Here is a 27753-nt window from a genome sequence, read left to right as displayed (position 1 = left end):
AAATATGTGTGCATTAAAATATGATAGTAGCAGAGGATTTTTTGATGAAATTAAATACATTTACACTACAAATTCATGCAGAAAAGACAAGGCTTTGTGCTCACAATTTCCAGGGGGAGGATCCCAAACCCCAGTTTCATACTTGTGTCCCCCAGTGTTGAAACAAAGCCTGCTGGAAGTGATCTGTGTCAGCAAACAACATGTTACCTTTCATATATGTTCTGGTCTTGTTCTGCGTTACATCATTTTCTGGTAAATACTATTTATTTCTTTGCGTTTGAAACACAAATACTAGACTCTTACAGGAACGTTCAGAGTAACTGGATCTTCACTTTCAGTCTCTAAAAACTAATAAATCCTTTGACATTTGGTGTGTGGATTAAAGGATTCATGAGCTTCTTGGAAATCAAGATGCCACAAGGGGCTACGTATCCCAGTCTCACACAATATGGTACATGGTATGGTATATGGTAATCTATTTAGACAAGATGAAGACAGGCAAAATTCTAATATAAGCTAATAAACAGCTATTTAGCAATTTAAAATGTTCAAAAACATTAAAGGGTACATTCATAGTTTTCAATACTGTCTTAAAACAATGAGTGGGTGCCCATATGAACACTGAAATTCATGTTGGCCTTGTAAAGATCCAAGTACACAGTTCTTATTTTGTGCAAAAGTGTATCAAACATTTATCTGAAGCTAATAAGAGGCTTCAGCAGTCTGAGTGAGACAAAAGTTACAGTCCTTTTAGTAAACTCCCTCTCTGTGTTACTGTCCCTCCACTGCAGCTCAGCAAGGAAAGGCTGTCCAGGAAACACAAAGAGGTAATTTTACACCAACAAGTCTGTAACTTTGGAAGATATCCTCTGGGTTTGATTCATTCAGACTGCTGGAGCCTCATGTTAACTTCAGTTAAACATTGTAGACACAACAAGGGTGGTGAATTTTGTCTTCTATCAGTGTTCTGAAGTTAACATGGGCACCTGACTATTGTTTTAAGACAGACTTGATAAAAATCTGAATGTCTTTTCAGTCATATACAAACATTTGAATCTTTGTTGTGTTTACCATAAAGCTGTAGGTACATTACACTGTGTCTCTCAATTACCATTCATACCGATGCCTTATACCTACCAGCACAGCATCATTCAAAGACCCACTAAAAAGTATGATTCTCCTAAGTTTATGTTCCCTTAAATGTCCGACCTTGACTGTACTGACTTGTATCTGTGCAAAGTTTGTCACTTGTTTTCAAATTCCTCTACTGAAGGGGGCAAAGTCTGTGTGCTTCCCTAAAATCTGGCATTCAAACACACGTGGACAAGCTTGATTAGATACGTTGGAAATTAGAAAGCCAATTGCTGTCCAATACAAAAATAAATATTCAACAGGGTGTTACCGCCTCAACCTTTTTCCCCTTTAAGGGTGGTGGCCTTGTGCGTAACCTGTGAGTGTGTGATGTGTGCATTGTCGAGTGTTGTAGAGATGCTCAGGGTGACTGTTAAACCTCATGAGAAGGCCACATTTATTGTTCTGTGACCAGCACTAAATGCCTTGCTATCCTTCCTCCAGCTGAGTGGTCCGGACCGTTACAAGCTAGTTACCAGTTGATAATGAGCTGGTAAGCTGGCACTGAGAGGTAACAAGGGGAACAAACTTGGACCTCCAACACAGAGCAGATTTGGCCGTACAGAGAGCAACGGTTAGCATTGTGAAAGTTTTGACAGCAAACATGGTAGAGTGTGTAGTTTTGGATGTAAACTGGAACTGGGAGTTTTTTTCTCCCACAATTTACCAAAAACCTCTTCATAACAAATTTTATTGTGTGTTTCACAACCATTAATGCTTTGTCAGCCACTGCCACTTAGCCTACAAGCTAACAAGCTAACAAACAACATGAACAAATAAAAGATGTGAACTACAGCTCTGATCATCTGCAAGTGTGTGTCTGCTATGGTGCACAACTAGTTGATGAGGTGGGTGTACTACTAGGTAGGTGGGTAGGTTACCGATGAGATAGTGGGTGTACTCTCCTCTATAGTCCAATGGCTTTTCGGTTGATACGTTGGTATACTGTAAATGGCCAGAAAAAGAGGCTGATATACCAGACAACCGACTCCTCATCTGAGTCTGGGTCTGACTGACGCTAGAACATGTATGGCTGAGTCTCTCTGATGTTTTCTCTATTGTTAATCCCAGCCAACTTGAGGTGCTTTTTCACTGGTCAACCTAGTGCTTTCTCCTTGCTAGGGAAGGCGAAACCTAGACATACTGCAAGCAGTGGTGTGCGGCAGGGCGAAGTCCAGATCCAGAATTTCTCAATGAGGAAAAAAAGAGCAGTTCTATCCCACACAGGCTTCATCCTCTACTGGACTCTGTAATAATCTCGTCCAAACACGAGCACAAATTCGCCTACTGAAATTTACTTAGACGTAGGTGGCCAATCAGCATGTGCCTACCTGAATACTTGTGGAGCCCACAGATAATAAAGGAGCAGTATGATGGTGTCAGCTATCGTTTTTCTCTTCAGCGTTCTGCGACTTTCCCACCAACCTTTAGGCAATCAGGATCAATGTGGCTGAGTCTATGTTATGTTGCAAAAGGACGTTCATTCATTGGGCTCCACACTCTCTACCCCTGTTCCAGCAGAGAGAGGAGCCTGTTTGAGATAGACTTAGGTTACAATATTGTAACCCTGGTTCTATTAGCACACTTGCTCCTACATTGCTTGCTGATGAGGGTGTGGGATAGCTTATGCCATCACATAGCTCCTTTATATACTCGGCTCTGCACATATTCAGGTCGGCAAGTCCTGATTGCGTGTGCATGTGGAGAATACACATGGTTGCTCCACTATGTCACTTGTTTAGTCTACAGTAGTTGTCATGTTCGCATGTCTATGTCACTGTTGTATTTGTCTGGGGATTGCCACAAGGAAAATAGCAAATAATAAAATCAGTAATGATAGTAAAAGTAACTACCGGGTAAAATGTTCGAAGGGAGGGTACTTGGCCAACAATGGTTACTTGGCAGAGATACACCACAGATATATATATGATCCTTTTAATTTTTGGTGCTCTATCTTTGTTTTGGTGTCTTGCTTTGTCTTGGTTTACCCTAACTGGACCCAGCTGTGATGTTGAGATTAGTGGCTAGAGACTGGCACGTCTGAGACAACAGAAAACATATCTTGAGAGCAGACCGAGTATTTTAATACTGCCGTTAAGTGTCTGATGTTAACAGTGAGACAGAAAATGCAAGTTCATGACAGCGAGAGGCGATCATCAAGATCTAGAAAATGTTAAAATCTCTATGCATAGAAGTCAAAATGCTAATGTGCTGCTCTCTATTAGATCCTCTCAGTAGCCTGAGAGATTATATTTAACATCACACTCATCAAAACACTAATTACATGAAATAAAACAGCCTTTGCAGATGGCAACAGAATTAACAGTTAATTTCTGTTTAATTGAACTAATGTCGATATGCATATTTATCTCATTTTCATGATGTTTAATGACTCATTGTTTGTTATTCTCCAGGACTGAAGACGCTGCAGAAACTGCTCATTATGAATAATGAAGAAAATAACGCATTTACACGCATACTGTACTTTCAGCTGCGTGTTTGCAGTGTGAATAATTCAATGCGATTTGTATAAGTAATAATCCTTCATAATGCATCCTTTACTGAGAGGAGGAATAGACAGAAGGTGCAGAAGTGGTTGCTTAAAAGCATTCGAGGCGGTGGGAATGGAGATGGCGGCGTGTGCTGGGGGAGTTATTGCTCCACTTACTTTACAAACTGAAAATCTCATTAAGTGTGACACTGAAGATTAGTTGAGAGGGACCAAAGTGGAAAGAGAATGAACTCACAAAGGGGCTGTGAGGAGGCTTTGGCTTTGTTTGCCATCATTAATTCAGCATTGAAACAGCTCAGGGGGAAGCTCCTAGCCGCTGATCAGAAGAGCTGCGGATATGACAGGCGAACAGGTGCCCTTTTTCCTCTCCAAACACTTTTCCCTTTTAGCTCCCCTCCTCAGGTCTTAATTGAGGTGAGTTGTGTATTTGGGCCATCTGCGTGCTGACAAAATAAAGCCGGCTTTGATTTATGGTTCCTCGGGACATATTAGCTTCTGAATTTCACCAGCAAGAATCTTAACTGAGCTTGTAAACTCAAAGACAATGAGAGTAAAAACGGTTGGTATGTTTTACTAGAATTTGTAGGTCAGATCTGAACCAAGAATGAATTACATGGTGTTTGTTTTATGAATGTTAATAATTCTCATGACATGTTTTTCTCCCTTGCATAAATGGTGAACATGTAAATATTTTATTGTCATGTTAAATAAAGCATCTGCTGTACATGAAAGCTGTCTTCACACAGCAGATAGTAATAACATACATCAAAAACCACCATTCAGCATATCCTCATACAACGGTTATCCCGAGAATTAGTGCTCCACAAATTACATACATACACATAAGGTTACGTAATTAATGTTAAGTTACTGAGGTTAGGTTTAGGTAGGTGAAGTAACGGTGGAAAAGAAAGATGGTGAGGATGTACCTTTAAATGATTCAAAGCTTATGTAAATTTCACACGGTTCCAGACACCAGTCTCCTGGGGAAAGTCTCGTGTTTTGTGAATTTATCAACCACAACCTGCCCCCTTATAGAGACAGCTTCTTTACTCCTGTCCACTCATTGGTCACGTGATCGCAGCCTTCCCAAATCTGTGGATTTTGCACAAATTAGTGACTCATGATGACGTAGGATATGTATGAATATATTCAATATTCAAACAGTGCATGACAGGATGAACCCTTTTTATGTAGAACTCTCCATTACTTTACCTCGAGGACAACCTTTTGCACACAGCATATCCAATGCATTCTCATTCCAAGTCTTCACATATCGTCACTTTGTCAGTGACCTTTCACATCTACATATTACATGCTTCTTATTCTGCTGTTGACGTTCCAGGACGCCATTACCAATGCTGGAACATCAGCAAAAGTGCATGGTTAGGTTTGGGCAACAAAAGCATGTGGTTAGGTTAAGAAAAAGACATTTACATACATTCATACAAGAAGCAAACAGCAGGCTCCCGGGTGAAAGTCCTGGGTTTTTTGGACCCATCCACCACCCCTTTCACCTACTCTTTAGGGGCACCTTAAATTACATCGTAGCCAGCAACGTTTCAGCCTGACACCGCCCAGCACTGTATCTGTCCGCTTATCATACTGCTGTGACAGTTGCCCTCCGGTAGACTGAAAGCATATCGTCACACTGCGAAAGGTTGTGTCTGACTGACGCCACCCAGCCACCCATTATACCGCCACAAAGGGGGCTTATGGCGTCTGACGCTGAAACCACTGACAAAACAACATTATTAGGCGACTTTGGAATGAGACCTCATAACTTTATGGGCATGTGTTCATGAAATTTGCATTTCACAGTCATGCTCTCCAGAGAAATACTTTGTTGTTATTTTAATGACCCCAGAGTCTTTTCGTTTTTCGCCCACACAAAACATTTTTAATTTTTAGTCCTATTATTTGCAAGGCGCTTAAAATAGTCAGTAAATTTGTTCAGTTCATCACTATAAAGATTTAATGAAATCAACACTGGGTAAATTACGGTTGCAAGTAGCACTTTACATGTTTGGTCTTAATAATAAAATTGTAAACACATCAGCCTCATTTTAGTAGAAATCATTGGTATTGTTTGTTTTCTGAGTCAATATTCATATGAGCTGAATTACTGCACCTGCTTAAAAATAAGAAGAGAGCGCAAGAGCATTCAAGATTGAAACACACACACACAAGTCTGCACATTTGCACGCACACAGAGCAAGAAAGTCTGCTCTAATGATGTGTCTAACAGCCCGCTTACATGACCATTAGGCAGCTCTAGTACATGGGCAAACCGTGATATTTCAGCAGCACTTAGCAGCAGTGTGGCGCCAAGCACCACTGGTTTATCTCATATTGTGTGGTGTGGGTGTTGATAGCTGTTAGCGGCCGTGTTTCATGGTTTATTCTCCCTGAGGAACACTTTATGAGATGTGGACACAGGGACTGGGAGCAGCCTCAGAATGCTTTGGTCATGTCTGAATGTGCTGCTCAATGTAGCTGAGCAGAAAACACATCAGAGTATCGTTTGTAATCTGTGTTAACCACAGAAGTCTTTCCCACATGTAGAATTTATTTGGGCAGAGTATCCGAAAAGATTCTTGCACCGTGCACAGTCCTATTTTGTAGCTTCCTTCAATGCTCAGTGCTGTTTGCAGCCACACGTCTTCCAAACGCAAACAAACTGCACAATCATACTCTGGACACCTGGAAATGACTTGAGTGGCACTTACATTCAATTTACTTAATAGTGTGCAATAGTACGTCTAAACTGAGCAGTGCACTTGTTTTGCAGCAGCATACACAATAGACTAGGGGTGTAAACATTAACAGTGACAAACCAATACAAGAGTCAGAGGGCTACACTGATACACAACCACAGACCTGAATCAAATCTGCTGTAAAATTTGAGAAGAACTGAAACAACTGTGAAAAAGACAATCATTCCAAGCAACTCTCAGTCTGTTTTCCTCTGTGTGTCTGTGCCTATTCCTTGTACGTGTGTTTGTCAGTGTGTCCTCCCAGTGGAGGTGTAACTTGACACTAATTCCACTTGTTTGAGCAAATGCACTGCTGTTTGTGCTGTCACTTGATTATAATATGAATTGATTCAGGTACCAGTCTATATTGTTATTTGAAACAGTTCTTGGTAGCCTTTTCCCATTGAAAATCAAATAATGCTTCTCTTAACATGAAAAGAAAGGGAACAAAATCAATGATATTACCTGGTGCGCAGCATCCCTAATGCTGTCACTCTCCATTACCTCTGCTGCATCTGCTGAGGCCTTGCTAAGCTTTAGGACAGGAGTTATTGTCACCGCTTTCTAGGAGTGAAAAACACAAGTTTCATCACTATACAGTATTATGTTGGTTATTTGGACAATGATACAATATTTGGTGATATTATAAAGTCTGCCCTGATACGATTTTGATTTCATTTCATTCAGGGGCAGGCAATCGATATGACAACATATCAGTAAATATTCTCATTGTGTTTTTCTTGGCTTCTCGCTATCATCTGCCTGGCGCTAGGCCGCTAGCACCGTTTGAATGTTTAGAAAGGATTTGCACTTGAAAAGAAATGGTGACACAGATGTGCCATGGGAATTTCAAAATAAAGTCCTAGGACTGCTGTGAATCTGCGCCTACTTAGGGCAACAAAAAAGTTTATCTTGGGTGCGTCTGTACAATGGACAACCAAGAAAGGATGGCAGAGGAGATACCTGCACACCAATGCAACTGGTTTATTCAGAACAACTGTGCACAAAAAGAAGGGTGCTCAAAGTGCAAGAAATAATAAAAAGTTAATAAAAACAGCAGCAAATATTTCAGTCCTTGACTATCATCATCTATTTTTTGCACTTTGAGCACCCCTTTTTTTGTGCACGCAATAAAGGCATGTCTTATAGATGACGATATGTATCAATGTTTTTATTTTGCATCAATGATTCTCAATCGCTGATCCCCTGACTCCCGCTGCTTTTTGGTTAGGGTAACAAAAATGCAGCTTGTGTGAGAGCCAGTGTAGATAAGAACATGTGCAAATATAGAGTTGTTGTAAATACCAAAATTAGTTGTCCTTTCAGGCAGTCCTTCTTATTTTAAATTGTGTGAAATCCAACACCCAGTTGCAGAGTATCACATTGTCAAAGATTGATCTGTATCATTTTTGTATTAGATCATGGACCGTGTATAAATTTATGAATCAAATCCTCTCTGTGGGATAGACAGATCGTAGTCTCTTACACCCCATTTATGAGTCACCTCATGCATTTTGGGTAGATCTGATAGTTATCTCAAAGCTAAGTGTAATTACATCCAAAGCAGAGTGGAACCTGAGTGTTCAATCCACCTCCAGAGGTTGTTTGAGACATGTAAAAAAAAAAAAGAAAGTTAAACAGGTGTTTTCATTGGTCTCTCCAAGACACGTCCATAATCATTACTTCTCCCAGAGTCACTATAAGTAATCTGTGGAAATAGCCACTCAATATATCATTCCCTTAGTATACCTGCAGCTAAAGTTACACTAAAATTACAACTGTTGATGCATTTTTCTCTGATCAGTTTTCAATCACTGAATGATCCAAATGGATGAGAGAGTGACATGAGTTAGAGCCAATGAAGAAAACGTTTCCCTTTTCTGGACTAGAGGAGAACAACCCTGTTTTACATGCAGCTGGGAAAACTGAGACAGAACTGCGATCTGGCCAACAGAGACACATATTTATTATATATACACATTTATATTATATCAAAACTTCTGATGTGGCGTACCATATGAGCTGACCTTGTCACTGGCAGGTGGAGGGATGGTGGATGGAATAGCACCTGGGTGAGAAGCCTGCTAGCTGCAGACCATTGTGTGAGACTAATAAACAAACAAACAAATACAATAAGTTTTTTAGGGAGTCATTGGTGCATTTTCAGCTGCTTTTTAGCTACCACACATGGTTGTTTTTTAAGTGACCCATCACTGTGTTTCCTCCGTAAATATTGCCATGAAAAGCGATTGTGTTTTACTGCCTCCTCTAGATAGCCTGGAGCTCCAGACTCAAATCTAGAAAGATTTTGAGTCTGGCCCTCACCGATACACCCTTCCTACCCAAACTACCCAACTGAGGCATTTCAAATGCCGCCGCATGCAATTGGATAGCACGATGGCCAATCAGAGCAAAAAACAGGTGACGTATTCATTGCAGTAAGCTCCATTTGTTTGCCGACCAGTGGGGCTAACTGATATATTATGCTTTTGCAGTATCCTGTCGGCAAAACGGCAAAAACGTCCTTCCTGGAAGCGAAGGCTTCTAGGGCAGTCTTCTGTTCCTCTCTCAAGGAAAAAGATAAGTGTAGTTGGCTTAGCGTTTCTTCCAAAGCTAAATTGAATGGACTCGGTCCTTCGGCAGCTGCCATCTTGGCTGTTTACTTTTTGACTCCTATGGCGCAGCGCTGACCTCATCATGTTACGCCTGCCCAGAGCCCACCTCTGTCAGATAGACTGATCTGATTGGTCCGATGGTGATTCACCGGGCTCTGCTCATCGGGGCCAGATCCCCGTGCAGTGCGAATTCGAATTTGCTGGGGGCGGGGCATCTGGATTTCCAGGTTATCCTCTAGAAGCTTTTTAGCCACCAAAATCAGGTATTAATGCCAAGACATGATCTTTTTCTCAACTATAACCAAGTGTTTTTTGTACCTAAACCTATCCAGATGTTAAGCACAATGTTGCTGAAATCTGAAGTTTCAATTTATCTGCAAATGTGACATTCGCGGTTTGCAAAAATGTACTATGCCAAGTGTAAATGGTGGCTTTCACTTATAGTTGTGATCTATTTCATGTTCATATTGACTTGTTACACACCAACCAATGGCTGTAAACATAACGTCACATGGTACTGATAGGTCAATTTTGGTCATGTCACCCAGTATCATTAACATTACATGAGCCCACATTGGAGAATTCTGACTGACAGTGGGTCATGCTTTACTGGACAATTTGTTTTTTTTTTGTCCTTTCTGCTGTTACAAAAAGTTTCCAAGAAAAAATAAGTTATGAGCATTATTAGCCCAGACTGCAACTAGAACTCATATTATGAATAATGAGAAACATACAGTATAAACAGGAAGGAAATGAGTCAATCTGTGCATACTGTACGAGCTATGTGGATCATACCGCGCCAAATTCTTTGTTCTCTTTGTGAGGCCATACTTGACAAACAGACAAAGACTCTGACTGTGGGATAAAACATGTTGTTGAAAGAGCCATTTAAATTTTGAGAAGTCCTTAATTAGCTCTTGAAATGAATTAGTGGATTTTGATTATTAAATTAAAGCGTGTTGTTGACTTTGACATTTTACGGCCACCAGCTGAAATGTTGGACGACAAAAACAGCTGCAGAGTGAATAATTATTGTGTGATTCCCAAAGTAGGAAAATGTGATACCTTAGAAAACACGTTCACAGCTCACTCTGTAAAATGAACATCCTTACAGGCCTTTATAGTATGTTCACTTATTGGTGTACAGCCTGTGAGGGCTCAGTTTTCTCTTACACTCCGCTGAACTGAAGGTTAATTGTCCGTATGTTCAGGGTCAATCCTCCTCAGTCCTGCTCTTCCTCTATTGTAAAGCTAACATCCTCAAATTTCCCTCTCTTTCTCCATTTCTCTTTTCATTCTCTGGAGCTTGCATAAGGCTTCTTTCACACATCACATTGTGCTCGGGCCTTCATTCTTCGCCCAGCATTTTATTCCGGCCCTGCTTTGCGGCTCCCTCGGCATGAGTATGATGATTGGAAATTTTCAAAAGAGACAGAGAATCTGGAGCTCATCTCATCTCAGATCTTTTGTCTTCTGTCTTATTGGGCAGTAAAAAAGCAAATGAGATGGTGCCAGCCCCGCTCATTGTCCAGAAACCACAGTCTTGGATGTGATTCTGTTTCACTCTGTTTGTAGCTTGTCACAGAATTTACAATATATGGTTAGAGGTTGTATGTTCCTGGGTTATCTGGTGTTGCTAACCACTACAGAGTGTAGACTATGAGTGAATACAATCTGACCTCTCAGGCCATTTTCCTCTCCAGTCACTGAGGTGCAAATTACCACAGAGCTCACAATACAACATGGATCGCAATGCAAGTGCTGTGATTTGATTAACTGTCCCAGCCTTCAGCTGTTGGCAATAACACAGCCACATCAATAATACCTGTGTGTTCAGCAAAAAGCGACAAGTTAATTACAAGAACAAATGAAAGAACTTCCAGGATTGCTTCTAAAAAGAGAACAGTTTAGGGCACCACGGGGTAAATCTGTGTGGATGATTTTTCTTGGATCCAAATGAGGCGGAACGAGTTCTTGAAGATAGGACTTGAGCTGGATTTAACGGTATGTTTGAGCTGTCAGTGGTTCCAACGTGGTGCTGTGTCGCAGAAAACAGTGTTTAACTTGGCAGCTGGATTTTGGCAGCTGGGAAGCCAGTGAGGGATCATGTCTTGCTTTTGGTGCCCTACTTCCTGTTTTCCTGAGTCTACCCCCTTGACCTTTAGAATCTTAATCTTATCTATTTTATAATGTTGGTCGATGGGGTAATGTTTTTGGTGCCATTCTCCAAATAGGATTTTTTTGGTTGTGCAACCACCAAATTTCAACACGGCTGACAAACATTGCCACTTTTTATTTGTGTTTTCTGTTCTGTTGCTGAAACAGAGAGAGACAACTCATCCCAGATCAAAAGTACATTTCCCCCTCTTACCTGTAGTGCTATTTATCAATCTAAAATGTTTTGGTGCGAGTTGCTGAGTGTTGGAGATATCAGCCATAGAGATGTCTGCTTTCTCTCAAATATAATGGAACTAGATGGCACTCAGCTTGTGGTGCTCAGAGCAGAAATACATTTAAAAAACTTTCCAGAAATCATGACCTGGTTACTCAAGATAATCCACAGACCTTGTTGTGGGCAGTTTCATGTAGGAACTATTTTCTTTCTACTGAACTACACCCACCAAGCATACTGCTAGGTGAGCTAGCTAACGTTACCGTGAGTAGATTCATGCTGATGCAGACATCCTCCTTGTGGTTGTGTTAAAAGGACGAGAAAAACAATAAGTGAGATGCAAGATAAGCACAGGATGTATATTTATGTCTGATACGCTCTCGCTCCTTTTATTTTAATGCACCTCATTAGCACTTTCTCTCCATTTTAGCGCCTAGCTTGATAGTGCTTCACACTAAAATATTGTAGTGACAGCCAATATTTACCATCATGCCTAGTAGTGCCGGACTGAGTAGTATGAGTTTGCTGTTTTATGTTCCAGAATGCAAATGTTGGTGGCTGTCACATTTGTGGACTTTTGCTCAGCAGGGGCCTGAGGCAGTCGCACTCTCTGCCCCTGTCACTGATTGGCTCATGGTCTGTACCCTTCCCTAAAATCTGAGACTTGAACATACCCCTGCCAAGCTAAATTAGATATGTCTTAAATTTGAAAGCCAATTGCTCGCTGATATAAAAATGCACACAATGAAACCTCCAAAGCCAGGTGGTCTCACTCAGATGGAATATGTCTTTCTGCTATCTCTGATTCGACTTCCAGCATATAATTACATAATAATGCTGTGACAGTGTGAACACACTGTAACATCATAGCAGTTTTATTGCATGTTTTACAACCAAAAACGCTGTGTCAGACACTGCCAAGCTAAAAGCTGGCAAACAGCATCAACAAAAAAAAAAAAAAAGATGCTAACTACACTTAGCATTCTAATACATCTGCTAGTCGCCAATTTTGGCACAACACACTCTTTATCTGAGTCTGGGTCTGACTGAGGTTCAAACATTAATAGCTGAATCTCTCTAATGTTTCCTTTAGCACCAGCCGTTTTGATGCGTACTGCTCTTTCACTAGTCAACCTAGCTGAGTAGCGGTGGTGGAATTTCTTGATGAATTTCTCATTACTGTAGGAAGGAGAAAAAGTGGATCTGCTTCCAGACCATTTTTAGAGTTGCTGTTGTTTCTTGTTTTTTAAACTTTTTATGTGAAAAAAAAGAACTTTAATGTCCAGCCAAATTAAAAGGGAACGCCTACTAAACACATCAAAGTGTGTTTTTAGGTGGTCTCTGTAAATCCTTTTGTGGCTCCAGAGTGAGGTGTTTTGCAGTCCAGTAAATTGCTTCAGGTGATGCCAGTTGAGCGGCTAAAAACGAAAGTTTCAAAATGAAAATAAAATTTTTTGTAACTATAAAGTATTAACTTCATCAGACCCTGGTAGCCCACTCCTCACCTCTGCTGCAGGCTAGAGGCTCCAGGCTACATTAAGTATTAGCATAACACGTCTGAATCTTGAACCAAACTGTCAGCTGTTGAGTAGCATTGCGGGAAATGTAGGTGTCAGGTTTTGACAAGGAAGAAGAGCGTGAGGATCTCATTGTGCTGCATTAATTTAGATTCTTTTTTTTAATTTGAGTCTGACAATTTTGTAAAAGTGATGATAAGACTGACTTCTCATTCAGAAAATACTGTTTGCTGATATTCTTGTTTTATAATTGGGCGAAAAAGTAAAAGGAGCAGGAAAGATGGATTGCTGCTTAGCTGCAGTGAGTGTAAGGATGCTGATAGATGTTAATGGCAGTAAAGTGTTTGATAGGAACTGATACTAAGAGGCAGTGTAACTCACGATTTATGGAAACCTTTTGTTAGTGCATGCTGTCCTGCCTGCTTTCTGCCACGGCACACACATTTTAAAAAAGGGGGAGAAAAAAAAGAATCATATGTTGAATATAAAACATATATTCTAAACCGAACATCAGTAAATGTTAACTGAAGTCATGCTGTGAACCCAAATTAAAGAGGGATAATAATTCCAAACATGCTTGTTGCCCATTTAAACATCTTAATCTCTGTACAGTAAGTGATTGATTAGAAGCCTGTAGCCAGTCCATGAAAGAATTTACATACTGCTGTAGTGAACACCTGCTGTCTGGCTGATCTTTCCCTGGGAAAAACTCTCCAACACACACATGTACAGTAGTATGTTAAGCTGCAGAGTACTGAAGTCTTTGAAATAAATGATGCACATTGACACCCTGCGATACCAAAGAAATGTCTATGTATAATGCTGATGCTAATGAACAATGCCTGCTGAGAAGTAGAGGCTGAAGTGAAAAGTACAAAAATAGAAATAAAATAAAATGACTGTAAACAGCTGAGACATCCATCGGTGAAACAGAGACTATTTCATAGAACCTGGCAAAAAGCTGAGGTCAACAGGTGATATGAAAAGAATAAGTAAGAGACAGGGAGGAATGTACAGTGAAGTTAAAGCAACAATACACATATAACCTTTAGCTGAGCTGCAATGGAGAGCTTACTCTCAAGTTTTATTGTCTCGAATCTCAGTTGTGCATGCGTGTGCATATTTATCCATCCTCAGCTAATCTTGCATACTACTGGACCTGTCAACCTAATATTTTTTGTGCAGATTCACGATTATATGCTTAAAGACTTCTTGTGGTTGCTGTGATTGCAATTATTCAAAAATGTATTTTATTGACTGCTCTGTTTCATACCGTCATTGACTGCTAACACCTCATTAATTCTAACCAGCCGGTAGGGCTGTAAGTGATCAACAAAATCACATTGCCAAAAGTATTTCCAGCAAGTGGCAAAGCTAAAAAATAAGATTTACTCAGTACTAGTCCATACCCATTGAGTACAGCATACCATACCATGACTTAGTCATACCAAAAATTAGAAACCCCCCCCCCAAAAACATTGGTCCACAGGGGGAGCCACAGCGATCGGTTGCATTTTAGCCATTTTTAAGCATTTTTCTGTTGTTATAGCACCACCCAGTTGCCAATTACAGTTAAGTTGACCAAGTCGGTGAGGAGAAAAACATGGAACAGACACACACACAGACAGAGGTTTTGTCATTGCATAGTAAGATAAGATGTTGAAGGCCACATTTACACTTGCTGTAGCTCAAAAACTTACATCCATAGAAGAGTCTGGTCTCATTATGAACCGGAGCATCTGCAGATGATACCGGTTGTACTAATGGTTGTCCTAACTAGAGAGAGCAGCTTTCACTTATGTTAATGCTCATTGATTTGTAGTAAAGTACAACCAATGGCTGCAATCAGGTGAGGTGAACATGGAACCTCTGTGTTCACTATGTCTACTTTTCCAGTCAATAGTATAAAACAAAAGCATAACTATTTCCCTCCTTTTATCGAGGGCAAGATCAGTGCTTTCACCTTTTATCTCAAGGTACAATGTGTTTGATTTTGGTTGCCAATTAATACTGGGTGTTGGAAAAAGGAGATGAATGTAACTCAGCAACTCAGAATCTAGACTATTTACACATATTTCATCCCAAACTTTGAGCAGCAGGTGCTGTTGAATATCTAAAATAACACCTTTTCTGTCCCCCTCTTCTTTATAATCAGTTTCTCTATTTGGTATGGTTTGGTCGATTGAGTCATAGCACTCACATGCAGATTATTCTTCTGGACAACATTTGATATCTCATCCACCTTATTTACCAAACTGTTCACGTTCACATGAGCAATGAGTAAACCTTTCTTTGACAACTGTAAATGAATAGAGGCAGTGTGACGAGGTAGTGCTGGATTAAATTTCTGAGAGTGTAACATTTCTTTTTAAAAGATAAAACAGATAGACAAGGCATTTACACTTTAAAACAGCCACAGAGTGATCTCTGAATCTTTGTACAACTGCCCATCAATGTATAATTTGTCCACAACTGAGGAAACTTCAAGCATTTGGATCCCATATTCCCCAAGGATGGGAATCTTGCCGCCTCTCATTGAGCTCCACTGGGAATTGATCATTCATCCAAAAGTTTGTACCCTTCAGAGCCTTGTCCTGGGTCTTCACCAGCTCCTTTTGTTCAAAATGCTCAAACAGAGCGATTATGGGTTGAGTCTTATTCTTCACCTTCTCTCCAGCCAGACCCCTAGGAAGGAAATGTACTGTACTGATTCCAGGGATAATTTTAATTGCTGGCTCATAAGTCTTGAGAAAAAAAGATCCTGGACACTGCTTCTGCTCAGCATCACAATTTATTGGTTATACTGGTGTTTTCGTCCCTCTGGTCCTTCTTTGAGAGAATTTTACTTTTTTAATATCCTGTATGGTTTGCTCTGTGTCATCTTTGTCTCTCCCAGAAAAAAAAATAGAATTTACCACATAATCTACTTTGCAAATTAAGCAACATTTCCTTAAGCGGTTTGTTTTCATTTTCTGACACAGTCCATTGTTCTCTGAATACTACCCACAGTACCTTTAAATGAGTTGTTCTCTTTCCTCAGATCATCAATTCGTGCTTGGCTCAGGTTGTGGAGATCTTTCTGCAGCTCAACCAGTTCATCCAACTTGCCAAGTCTCTCATTTATTGATTGCTTCAGGGATATCTACTCTTCCATGGTTTACTTCCCCAGCACTTTATGAAGTTGTTGACTGATTGTGGGACTTTTTGGGTCAGGGAGCTCGTTGACTTGTATCCGAAGATGACTTCATTTTCCTCATGGCTTGGTATCGGCAATCAATGAAACTTTCCAGAGCTTCAGTTGACTCTGATGAATCCAATGAATCCAGTTTCATAGATATCTTCATTTTTTTTTGTTGGCCAAGCAAGACGTTAATTCTAAATCCCAGAGCAAAACACATTGCACACCCACAAAGGAGCTGCAATCTTGAATGCCAAATTCCTTTCTTTGCCGATGTCTTCTCCTACAGCCTGAATATCTCAGCTACTCGGCTCACAATGGTTATCATCTTGAGGCATCTATCTGCATTGCCCTTGGCAGTCACTTCCAAGATGGTTTTGGCATCTAAATCAAACTGGAGCCATTTCTTGTCCTTGCCGGCTTTGAGCCACTTGACCTGAAGTTGCTCTGATGCTCTGCGTGGGACTACGTCTTGCATCACTTGGAGGTTCTGGGCCCTATGGGGGCCTGGCTCCTTCTGCATCCCACTAGGAGTAGCTCCTTAGCATTGTGACGCTTGTACTGTCTGCATGCATTTCATCTTGACGAGGTGGATTTTAAAGCCACTTGGGTTCTTGCAATCTTTGCCAAAGAAACATTTAGAACTTGTAGTTGTATTTCCTGTAGTTGTCATTGGTTTTTTTCTGGCGTTCCTTGGGTTATTTCTTGAAAGGTTTATCTGATTAACATACCATAACTATATTTTGTGAGTTAGGATGGGATTGAGTAACCCTGAGTAACCCTCTAGGGGCCTCAGGGCAATAAGGAGTTGCATTGCACTGTGTTTGCATTAGTTTATAATAAGAAGTTAGCTTGTGGTAACTTGATAAGGCACACATTCACATTTAAAAATGTGCACCATTTAAGTACAAATGAAACTGAAATATTAATGATCTGAAAGCCAGAGGGCCTTAGCTTGATTCTTGCTCACCAGACCTCAGTTTTGTCAGTAATCGATAGAAATTTACAAGTTAATCTGTGATACATTGTTTCTATATCACTTTAAGACTTATATATATTTATATATCACAAGTAATGTGTTGACATCTTCCTCTACTTTTTATCCTGTTATCCCTGTCCTAATGAGCTAAGAGAGACCCTAGGGTGTTGACAAACCTATAAACCATAGGTGTGGTAATTGGATCAATGGGGGAGCTCAAACCTTAAGTACTTTTTATGTGTTACAGAGAGATAACTAGATATAAGTATACAATGAATGACACTTATCAAGAAGATCTTACAGAAGTGAGAGATTTTGTTTTTACTGTACATATATATCAGTTATAAATTTGTTGTGCAGTTATGGATCAGATAAATGAATGACATTGAAAGGTGTATGTGTCAAGAGCAAGAGTGTTCATATTAGTCTGTTAGGGGGAAGGGTGAGGTTCCACATCCCGACCCCCCAGTCTTGACTCAGAGGGGACTGGTTGTGCAGGGAAATGGCAGCTGGCAGGGAAGACTTTGTCTAGCGATCCTTGTCACTGAGAAGCTAGATCAGTCTCTCACTCAAAGTGCTCTGCTGTCCAGGAGGTTGTACAGAGGATAGAAGGTGTTTACCATGATGCACAACACTTTGTGCATTAGCCTTCTCTCCGCCACCACTACTAATGGCTCCAGGGCAGTTCTCATAATAGGGCTGGCCTTTCTAATCAGTTTGTTCAAGTTATCCAACCTTAATTATGTTCCAAAAAAGTGCTATTGACGATTAAACTTCATTTGTTCATTGTCTGGCTCGATAAATATAAATATTTTGTTTCTTTGTCAGTCAGGCTTTGCGGTGTGTTCACTGCTTATGCTACAGTATAAGCGCAGTTTCTGATTGAAGGTTATTAAGAGTTGATTTGCTTTGTTATTTTGCTCTGTTTTTGAGAAAAGGTGATCTGTTTGTCATGGATGTTGAAATGGGTGAAAATTGCACTGTCCCTGTTGTGTCTGACTTGCTTGGGCCCTTCACCAAAAAGGGGCCCCTGAATGACTGCCCCATTTTCTTGTTGGTAATCCCACTTTAAAGAGCACTTTAAAAGCCTTACACTGACCCTACCTGCTGCCTTTGCTTCAGGAAAGTAGACCATCTCCCAGTTCAGGATGTCAGCGGTGAGAGTAAGAGGCCAGTTTCCCCAAGCAGCTGTCTGGCAGGACTCAGTCACATGTTACAGCAGAACAGCAGCACATTTCTCCTGCTCTCTGAGCTTGTTCAGTGGATGGATTCATTTATACCTGCATAATATGCATATATCAAGACTTATCAGTAAGCACATGAGTAAATTTCTTTGCTCCTTAAATTCCTTTTAGTCACACTAGCATTTAGTTGCAAACCAGCCTCGGGCTGTGCTATAAACACAATCATTTCTTACATTTGAAACTTCCATTCTAACGATCACAATGAGTTGCAGAAATAAAAACATGTAAATAGAAGCCAAATGTTGAAAATACAGTTCAGTTCAACTACAAGTCAATTAGCAAGCCCCACTTTTGAAGTCTTGTTCATAATCCTTAAATAGTCAATTATCCTTCCACTTCCTAAATATGGGCTATAATCTTTATTTTATACGACTTTTAGTTCATAGTATGGGTTGTGTATTAAGAAACGCTGGATCCTACAATTCTCAGCACCGTTTTTTTATTAAACTCTCCTGCCTGCTAAACTCCCATGTCTTTGAAACTTCCTGACCTGTTTGTAATGCAGGTCAAAAAATTGTAGTCTCAAATTAAAGCCAAGATGTTATTTACTCAGATTTGACAAAGATCGCCAGTTTTCACCACCTGAATTAAACTGACATTTAAAATCAGTGCAGTGGTCCTCAACCCAGGCTTACAGCCAACTCATCAAATACCAACACTTGGGTGGCAACCCTGAACGTCAGATGCCGACACACCAAAGCATCTTTAGCACAGTGTAACGTTTTGACACTCCAAGCAACTTGTGTAGCATAAAGAGTAGGGGTGGGTGGGTCAAAAAAAACAAGGACTTTCACCCAGGAGACCACCGTTCATGTCCTGTGTGAAACCAAAAGTCAACCAAATTATATGAATAACAATGTAGCGTAGTGTACAGGTGTGTCTAGAATACTCTGCTAGTGACGTATGTCACATGAGTAAACAATGTACTTTTTAAAGCCAAACTATGGTGTTTTTTCTAAACCTAACAATGCGGATTTGTTGCCTAGACCTAAAAAGTAAAGCTAAAAATGAAGTAAGCCTATTGAAGTTTTTTTAAAAACAAGACTGTATGAATTTTACAAGTAAAGAGGGAACTGTACATTCCCTGTGAAAAAGAAGTTTATTTTTAAAAAGTCACTGCATGCAACGAGCGCTTACTGACATGCCGTCCCTGAGCATCCAAAACCGATACTGGAGGAGACTAGTATTTGCCTCGTATTTGGCAAGCTGGGAGTGAGACTGTGTTTTGGTTCTTTAATCTGTTTCATAAGTTATGCCTCCATGCTTTGACCCAAACAAGCCAAGCAGGGCATCTGTTATTTTTTGTTTCCATCTTTTTTGTACACAAAAGGTTCATTAATTTTGATGAAAACATTGGCTTATTTTTGTGACCTCAGTCTTGAATGTAACCAGGTTTGCATGAGAGGCACAAACCTCTACAAAACGCTATATCAAACTCTAACAGTAGTCAAGAGCATTTAAAAAGTACTCCGCACTATGCGCAGAGGCTTCAGTAAAGAATTCACGTCTGGACTGAATGGTACAGACAGAGACTGTGCTGCTTGCCTTGCCCAGCAGTCTTCCTTGCCTGGGGGCAACCAACTGGCTGTCTGGCCGGTACTCAGGTATCTGCAAGGCCTGTGCTGGCCGCGGTGCCGGCCATGTTTACCAGATGCACCGTTCCCTCAGGTCAGCACACTACAGCTGGCAGCTCCAGGATCCAGCAAACCCACTGGCCCTCAGCCCAAAACATGCTGGATGATGCCTGAGCCTGAGAACTGCACAGATAAACATATCTGTATGCACCGCATAGAGCCCACCCACTGGACAAGACAAACAATGAGTACAGATAAACAGCTACGGACTGCACACTTATGGATATATATGGCACCACTGCAATTAGTCAGGATAAAGACACTCTAGTTCTTTAAGATGTAAGATTTTAAACATTAATATATCATGATCAGTATCTTTAGAGACAGATTGGTAAATCTTTAATTTAATTCAAGTAGACTATATGCACGAAACCAGAATAGCTAGTTTTTAAGAGGTAGAATAAACTGCAACTTGTTAATAGCTAGATGTATTGGCTTTAAAACATTACATGTAGGTACGGCAGGGCATACTCTGTGGCAGACCCAACAATCAATATATCTAATAACAAGCATTTTGTGTGTGTGTGTGTGTGTGTGTGTGTGTGTGTGTGTGTGTATCAAAGCCTAAAATATCTTATCCCTCTGTGCCATAAAGCCCCACTGTGGTCCAAAAACTATTAAAAACACATTAATGAGCCTCACTGGGTGACATGTTCCATTATTACCATTAACACACACACTGTAGTTTATTTTTAGTCAGTCCTTTATACACATAGCATCGTCTGTTGCTGAGTTTATCCATATTTTTCCCAGGTGATCGGACCAAGACGAATTGGGATTACAGTGTGTGGCACCATATCACCAAATTTTTATGAATGCGCCATTTAAAATAGTCCCCAACAAATACACTACTATTTCTGTTAGGACAACATTTGCTATACCAGCCCCCAACTGAAAAAAGCAGCTGCCCAAAGAACCAAGACTCCCAGAGACTCCATATCCAGTCTGACATTGCGTCCACTCTAACTGATTTCCATGGGGAAGGGGGATATTCGATTTTCACGAACCGATCACTAGAGACCAACGCATTTGCCTGAATCTAACGTCATTTTAAGTCCACACTGATGTGCTGCAATGTTAACATACCTGTTTTTATAAGAGTGGAACAGAGCAAAACAAACTAGACATGCTGATTTACAACAGCTAGACAAGATAGAAGCGTCTGTCTTGTTGATAAGGGTCGACATTTTTGTTATTACTCCTTACTGGTTCTAGCACATCGGTTGACAACAGCTAGTCGATGTATTAAGTACTTCGGGAGGACCTGGGGTGGTAATTTTACCCAACAGGGGCCCAGAGCTCATTGTACTTTCTTGCACCTAGTATCTATTGAGGATCTGAAATTATCTTCCACTGCTGGTTAAGATGAAATAACATATGCTCTAATGCTGCTGCACTACTGGCCTGTATCATAGTTTTTATGTTGTTTACTACAGCTGATTAGACTACATGTGCAAGGACTGCATTTCTATGAGGATTAAAAGATGGGAAAATAAGATGATTCCCCTCGAAGCAACTGAATCTGAAGCACATTGTCTTCTGTTTTTATGTTCATTTTTTAATTAATTCTATTGAATGCACTGTGAAAAAAGGGACTTTACCAGCTCCTCTTCATAAGAAGGCACATTATCATAAATCCATTCCAACGTAATCCTCACCCTCCACCGTGCTGGGATATTCTTCAGTATGCAAAGGCCACCTCACCTGTTTGAATAGGAAATGATTGCTGAGTGTATCTGCCTCACACAGCCAAGTGCTCTCTGAGTTTAACCCTTCAGGCTAAAGATAGATCCCCTGAGACCCTTTTCAGCGCCGCTGAGTGGGCTGTTAACTTCAGTCGGCTTCTGTTTGTTTCTTTCCTTTTGATTTTGCTCATGTCTAATGTAGAACACATTCTCTGGAGGGGGGGTGGCTGGCTTATGTTTAACAGTCTGTACTTAGTGCTCTCTTGAATGCAATGTCACAGTTTTTCAGATTAACTCTTTACTCACTGATTCACTGAGACTACAGCTGTCGCCATCTTTGATGTGTACAGTTACCATGGTTACAGGTGTTTTCCTTAAGTGGTAAAGGCCCCGTTTATCTGTATATACCAGATTGTAAAAAAAGCAGACTGATTCTGCTCTGTAGAGATCATTCCCACGCCCTGGCAGTTTAAAGAAAGCCATTCAATCTCAGCCTCATGGTGTCATTAGAAGAACAGCCATGGATCATGAGTCTATGAGATTCATCATCAGTGAACCATGCATGTTTGTACAAAACTTCATAGCAATCCATCCAATAGTTTCAGAGATATTTCAGTTTGGACCAAAGTAGTGGACCGGCTGACTAACCACCCAACAGTGGTCTATGAAGTACCTGAAGGTTGGGGGTCACGGGGGAGCTGGAGCCTATCCCAGCTGACACTGGGATAGTGATCCTCATATATTCTTTTGTTTCCGGTGATTACCATAACAATTTTGGCCAAAAGTTAAACACAATCACTGTTATTAAGTGTATTCTTAGCAGCTTTGATCTAAAACTCAGTCCCCTCAGAGTCATACTGATATATATTCTGTTGCCCACTCTGTCACATACTTTACAGTACAGGTATATTCTCCTTGTAACAGTATGTGTAAAGCTTTCTGTATGTCCCCATGGTGTTGAGAGACGTGCTGTGAGGCAATTCACTTCAAACTGATTGGTAGCGAAACCTTATTTTCCAAGCATCGATCCTCGGGGCAGCCCGCAAAATGCAAAAACCTCAGCAAGACAGATCTGCTGTCACGTCTTACAGTAGAAATCAGGCAATCAATGTCACATACCTCCACCGGGGCCTGTATGAGCCTAATTCCACTCATCGGCGCTAAATAGTGAAAACCCTTGGGTTCATCAATCATCAATTCAAGGAGCACTCTTTAGTTAATAGTCCGCTCTTTACCCTCTGAACGACCACTGCATTTATCTGTGCGAGCCAGTGGATACTCCCTCTATTTGGCAGAGGGAGGAGAAGGGAGCAATATGTTTTACTCTGATTGCGGTATTCTCTTTTCTCGCTCAGCTTGCTTCACTATAATTCCCAATTTGGAGCTGTCTGCTATCATGATTTGAAATTGAAGCTTGCAGCAACGATTGATCTCTCTAGCCCCCCACGGAATACATTTGATTGGTCAATTTTGTGGAAAACGGCATGCTTGAATGTGAAAGTCAATATTTCCTGAATGATATAGATGATATAGATAAGTAATGTCTCATGACGCATGATTTCACCCAATATAGAAGCACGTTCTTGTATTGGCAGGGCTGGTTCAAAACTTTCTAGGGCCTTAAACTGAGAACTCCTCCCCACCCACCTCCTTAAACTTAAAAGAATCCCTCAGTATTACACACAAGAGGTAGTACTGAAAAGTTAAACTATTAGCACTGGGAGTGTGAATTACTTAACAGGAAACCAGTGTGTTAAGTCTTATAGTGTGGAGTGTTTGACCACCAGTGGCTCTACAGAGAAATGTTCCACTCACACCCATACATGAATGCACATCACATAATACTCACTCCTGTGGTTTTTACGCTACTTTACTGATGCACAGTTGGTAACAGCAACTTGCCAAAAATGAAGTAATGTGCCAGAAAAATGGATTTAAGAGTGTTGCTTTATTTTCTGCACATGCAATTTTTGAATTATTTTCTTTGTAAATTCCTTAGACACCGATGAAAAAAGCTGCCCTTTTGCGCCGGCATGATAAGCGGCCGGTAGCAGTCATAGTTTAATGGGACCTGGCGGCATCATGGGGAAACACGGCAGGACAAGAACAAAAGTTAAGGCAGCAAAAGTCCAAAGGGGGTGGACTGTCGGGATTGGTAGATGGGTCCAGCAAATGCTGACTTTCACCCAGGAGACCGGTGTTCACGTTTTGTAAGATTATATAGCTAAACTCTGTTCTTTTCTCCTAAACCCAACCACATGCGTTAGTTGTTGATGGAAAAAAAGGTAATTTTGCAGTGTTGTACCAAAGTGCATGTAACATAACTTGACACATTGTCCCAGAACGTCAGCAACCAACACACCCAGGGTACCTTGCACGTCCAATCTAGACATGGAAAGTCCATGACCCAACATGAGTGAGAATGTGTTGACGGTTCATATGATATCTAACAGAATGGTGCCCAACAAATGACTTTATGTAAAGTTGTGTACTAATGTGAAGAACTGGAGGAGGTTTAGGCAAGCAAAGTAACCCAGATAGGTTCAGGAAATGAAACATGGCTAGGTGTCTTTAGGTCTAGGCAAGTAAATTTACATAGTTTAGGTTTAGGAAAAGAAACATGGTGACAACGTAACTTAAAGTAACTCAAAATTCACTTGGTTTCACAAGGTTACGAACTCCTAGGGGAAAGTCCTGATTTTTATTTTACCCATGCACCACCTTAACCCTCCTTCTTACCCAGACTACTTCTTTCTCTACTTCCATAAGTGCACGTGATCACAGCCTTCCTAATTATGTGGGTTATATACAAATGATTAGCTCATGATTATGTGGGTTACATACGAATTGTAGTGCATTACTTTTCAAAGGTATACGTGTGAATGAGAAAAGCCTGAAAACATGCATAACTGAAGAAAACTAATAATAATGTTAAGGTGTAAGTTGCTGCAGACTGGTTACACAAAGCAAACTGGAAAGTCAAAGAGACATGTGGCCAACCAAGTGTTTTTTCTCTCTTCCACAGGTTACAAGTGCCCACGCCTCAAAGTCGGACATTGTCAAGTCAGGAAGCCCCAAATCCACACTAAAGCATATATGGACAGAAAGCAGTAAGGATATGTCCATCAGTAGGCTGCTGTCACAGACTCTACATGGCAAAGAGAACAGCACAGCCTTGGACCTTCGCTATGACACTCCAGAGCCCTACTCTGAGCAGGACCTGTGGGACTGGCTGAGGAACACCACAGACTTGCAGGACTCGCGGCCGCGGGCTAAACGGCGGCCAATGGTTAAGACGGGGAAGTTCAAGAAGATGTTCGGCTGGGGGGACTTCCACTCTAACATCAAGACGGTCAAACTCAACCTTCTGATCACTGGTAAGATCGTGGATCATGGCAACGGCACCTTCAGTGTCTACTTCCGCCACAACTCCACAGGCCAGGGTAACGTATCCGTCAGCTTGGTCCCTCCAACCAAGATAGTGGAGTTCGACGTGGCGGCGCAGCAGTCTGTCATCGACGCCAAGGACTCAAAGTCCTTCAACTGCCGCATAGAGTACGAGAAGGTGGAGAAGGGCGCCAAGAACACGCTCTGCAACTTCGACCCGTCCAAGACCTGCTACCAGGAGCAGACCCAGAGCCACGTCTCCTGGCTCTGCTCCAAACCTTTCAAAGTCATCTGCATCTTCATTTCCTTCTACAGCACCGACTACAAACTGGTGCAGAAAGTGTGCCCAGACTATAACTACCACAGTGACACTCCCTACTTCCCTTCTGGCTGATGTTCCCATACACTCGCATACAGAAAGTGGACGAGTGGAGCACAGACTGGGGCTTCTACCATCCCAGAGAAATGTGTATGTTAGCCGTACTGTCCCTAAATTCCAGAGTGTCAACCATCCCAACTGATTTCCTGATTTAATGTTCTGAATTTTGCAAAGAGCAGTTACTTTTAACAGTTAAAAAGGTGATATATACGACTGTAATATGCTTAAAAATGACCTGAAAAACTGATTACCACTATTTATTATTATAATTTTGTTCCTGAATTATGTTTTCTCCCTGTTGAACCATGTGTAGATAGCAGGGCTTTTTTGTCATTTTGGGATATCACTATTAAACTCTGTCCCTTTTCATTTTCTCTATGTCTAGTTCACACCTTTTGTTTTCAAACTAGTATGTTAATAAGTTTGTTTTCTTCTTTTATCATATTTTATATACAACGCATTCACTCTCTGGACAACAACATATGGACTGTTTGCCCCTGCTGTGCTATTCACGCTCTGCAGTTTATCCTGCATAACTGGAAAACAAAATTAACTCCTCATTTAAAAGAATTAAAAAAAAAAAAATCCTCAGACGTTTTTACAAAACCTGCAAGGCAGCTGAAGAGGACAGTGAAGATATAAATGTGAGTCTGATGCTTTTCGATGGTCTTACCTATGTAGGGGAGAGCTGGATCTGAGCAGGCTTCTCCCATTCAGTCAGGAGAGAAAATGCACTCAGATACTGTAACACTGTCGATCTTCAGCTGTCGTCAGTGTTCCTGCTCGTACAGCTGTTGAGTTCGTTGGGTGATTGGGTCATTCTCAGCTGACTGAATGTCTGATTACCTGATTGATTGATCAGTAGGTCGTTCATGGGGGATGGGGCTTGCTCATTGTCACTTAATATATCAAATGTAATGTATTGGATTCTATATCTTAGAGCCTAATTTGTATGAATGGTTTGTATTGTACATAGTTTATCCCAATTGCGCTGCTTCTGTACATGCCCCCCATGAGCTGTGTGTTTACCCCCTACCCGCTAAGTCCTCTTGTTCACTCCATTTATGCTCGTTCTTGGTTCCTCTAACAAAGAAAATGATGTTGCTGCCCTAGATGTGAATTTCTTGAAAACAGCAATCCTGTACAGAAGCTGTAAAACTGACTAAATATATTAAAAGTATTCATTGAAATTTTCTTTTTTTGGGGGGGAAGGTGAGGGTTGGAGATGTACATATGAATTAAAGAATACAGTAAATTTTATCAATTGAATGTTAGTATGTGTGAGTTCTTTCTGTGAGTCTTGATGAGTCAGGAATGACATGTCACTACACCTGTCAGCTGTTTAAAGGAGGTGGACTACAACACCAGGCTCCACTGTGCAGTACTGCACTAAAATACAACATTGCTTCCAGTTCCGGAGAGGCTTGACAGACGAATTAGGCAACATGAAAAGAATTGAATTTAGTGCTGTGTACTGTATTGTGGACGGTTACAATATCTTATTCAAACAACATGTGTTAGGACTGTAGGGTTTCACTTTTCACTCTTTTACTCAGAGATTTCTTTTAACTATAAATGTAATATTTTCAGGCAAATAACCTACATGTGTCTGCCATCAACAACCACTTTTCAATAAAGAAAACAAGTCATGAGGAATTAAACTGAAAGTGGACCCTGTCTGATGTTACAAATGAAGTGCATGTGAGTCTTAATTGTAACAGCGTGAGCTATGACTGTAACACAGCTAAAAAAAAAAGCATTTAACAAATTGTTTTCATAATTAATCAACAATATTTAAGTCAAGCGACTGTTTCTATGTTGATTTCAAACTAAGATAATGTAGAAAAGATAATGATATTATCAAAACGTACCAGATGTAGCAGCTGGCACATTTGTGTCCTTCCCCGCTGGCAAGAACACTGATTACACACACATAGTTGGCAAATTTAATCAATGGAATTGACACATTAGACCACAGTCGACTGACATCTGACTGAACACAGGGTGCATGATTTTTGGGGAGGACTGTGTTTAATTGTGCACTGACCCCTGAGGGTTAAAAACGCAGCAAAAGTTTTACTGACAGCAAGCAGACATATAATTTATACAATATTATATATATACACAAGTTAAGTAATCAAGTTGTGCTCCCAAATCTAGGCAGTTAAAAATGTTCCAAATGAGCTGCTGGTGCTTTGGTGTTCCTTACAGACCACAACTAGCATGCACAACACAACACGTGAAAGCTATGCTAACTGATGGAGAACAGATACATGCAGACAGCCATGTGGAGCTCAACAGCATACAAACACAAATTTATATTTGTAAGATACCCCTGGGTCTT

General features: G+C 40.7%; 1 protein-coding gene across 1 annotated transcript in view; it reads left to right on the top strand.

Annotated features, from left to right (window-relative positions):
* Positions 1-25524, top strand: part of nxph1 (neurexophilin 1) — a 63720-nt gene extending 38196 nt beyond the window's left edge. Inside the window, exon 2 of the mRNA XM_050034408.1 lies at positions 24669-25524. Within this exon, the coding sequence (XP_049890365.1) occupies positions 24669-25424 (756 nt within the window). The 3' untranslated portion in view covers positions 25425-25524. The remainder of the gene's footprint in view (positions 1-24668) is intronic.
* The last annotated feature ends 2229 nt before the right edge of the window (positions 25525-27753 follow it).

Source organism: Epinephelus moara, chromosome 22 (assembly GCF_006386435.1).
Source record: "Epinephelus moara isolate mb chromosome 22, YSFRI_EMoa_1.0, whole genome shotgun sequence".
Taxonomy (NCBI): domain Eukaryota; kingdom Metazoa; phylum Chordata; class Actinopteri; order Perciformes; family Serranidae; genus Epinephelus; species Epinephelus moara.
The sequence above is the reverse complement of the archived record's forward strand: the minus strand, read 5'-3'. Positions and strand labels throughout refer to the sequence as shown.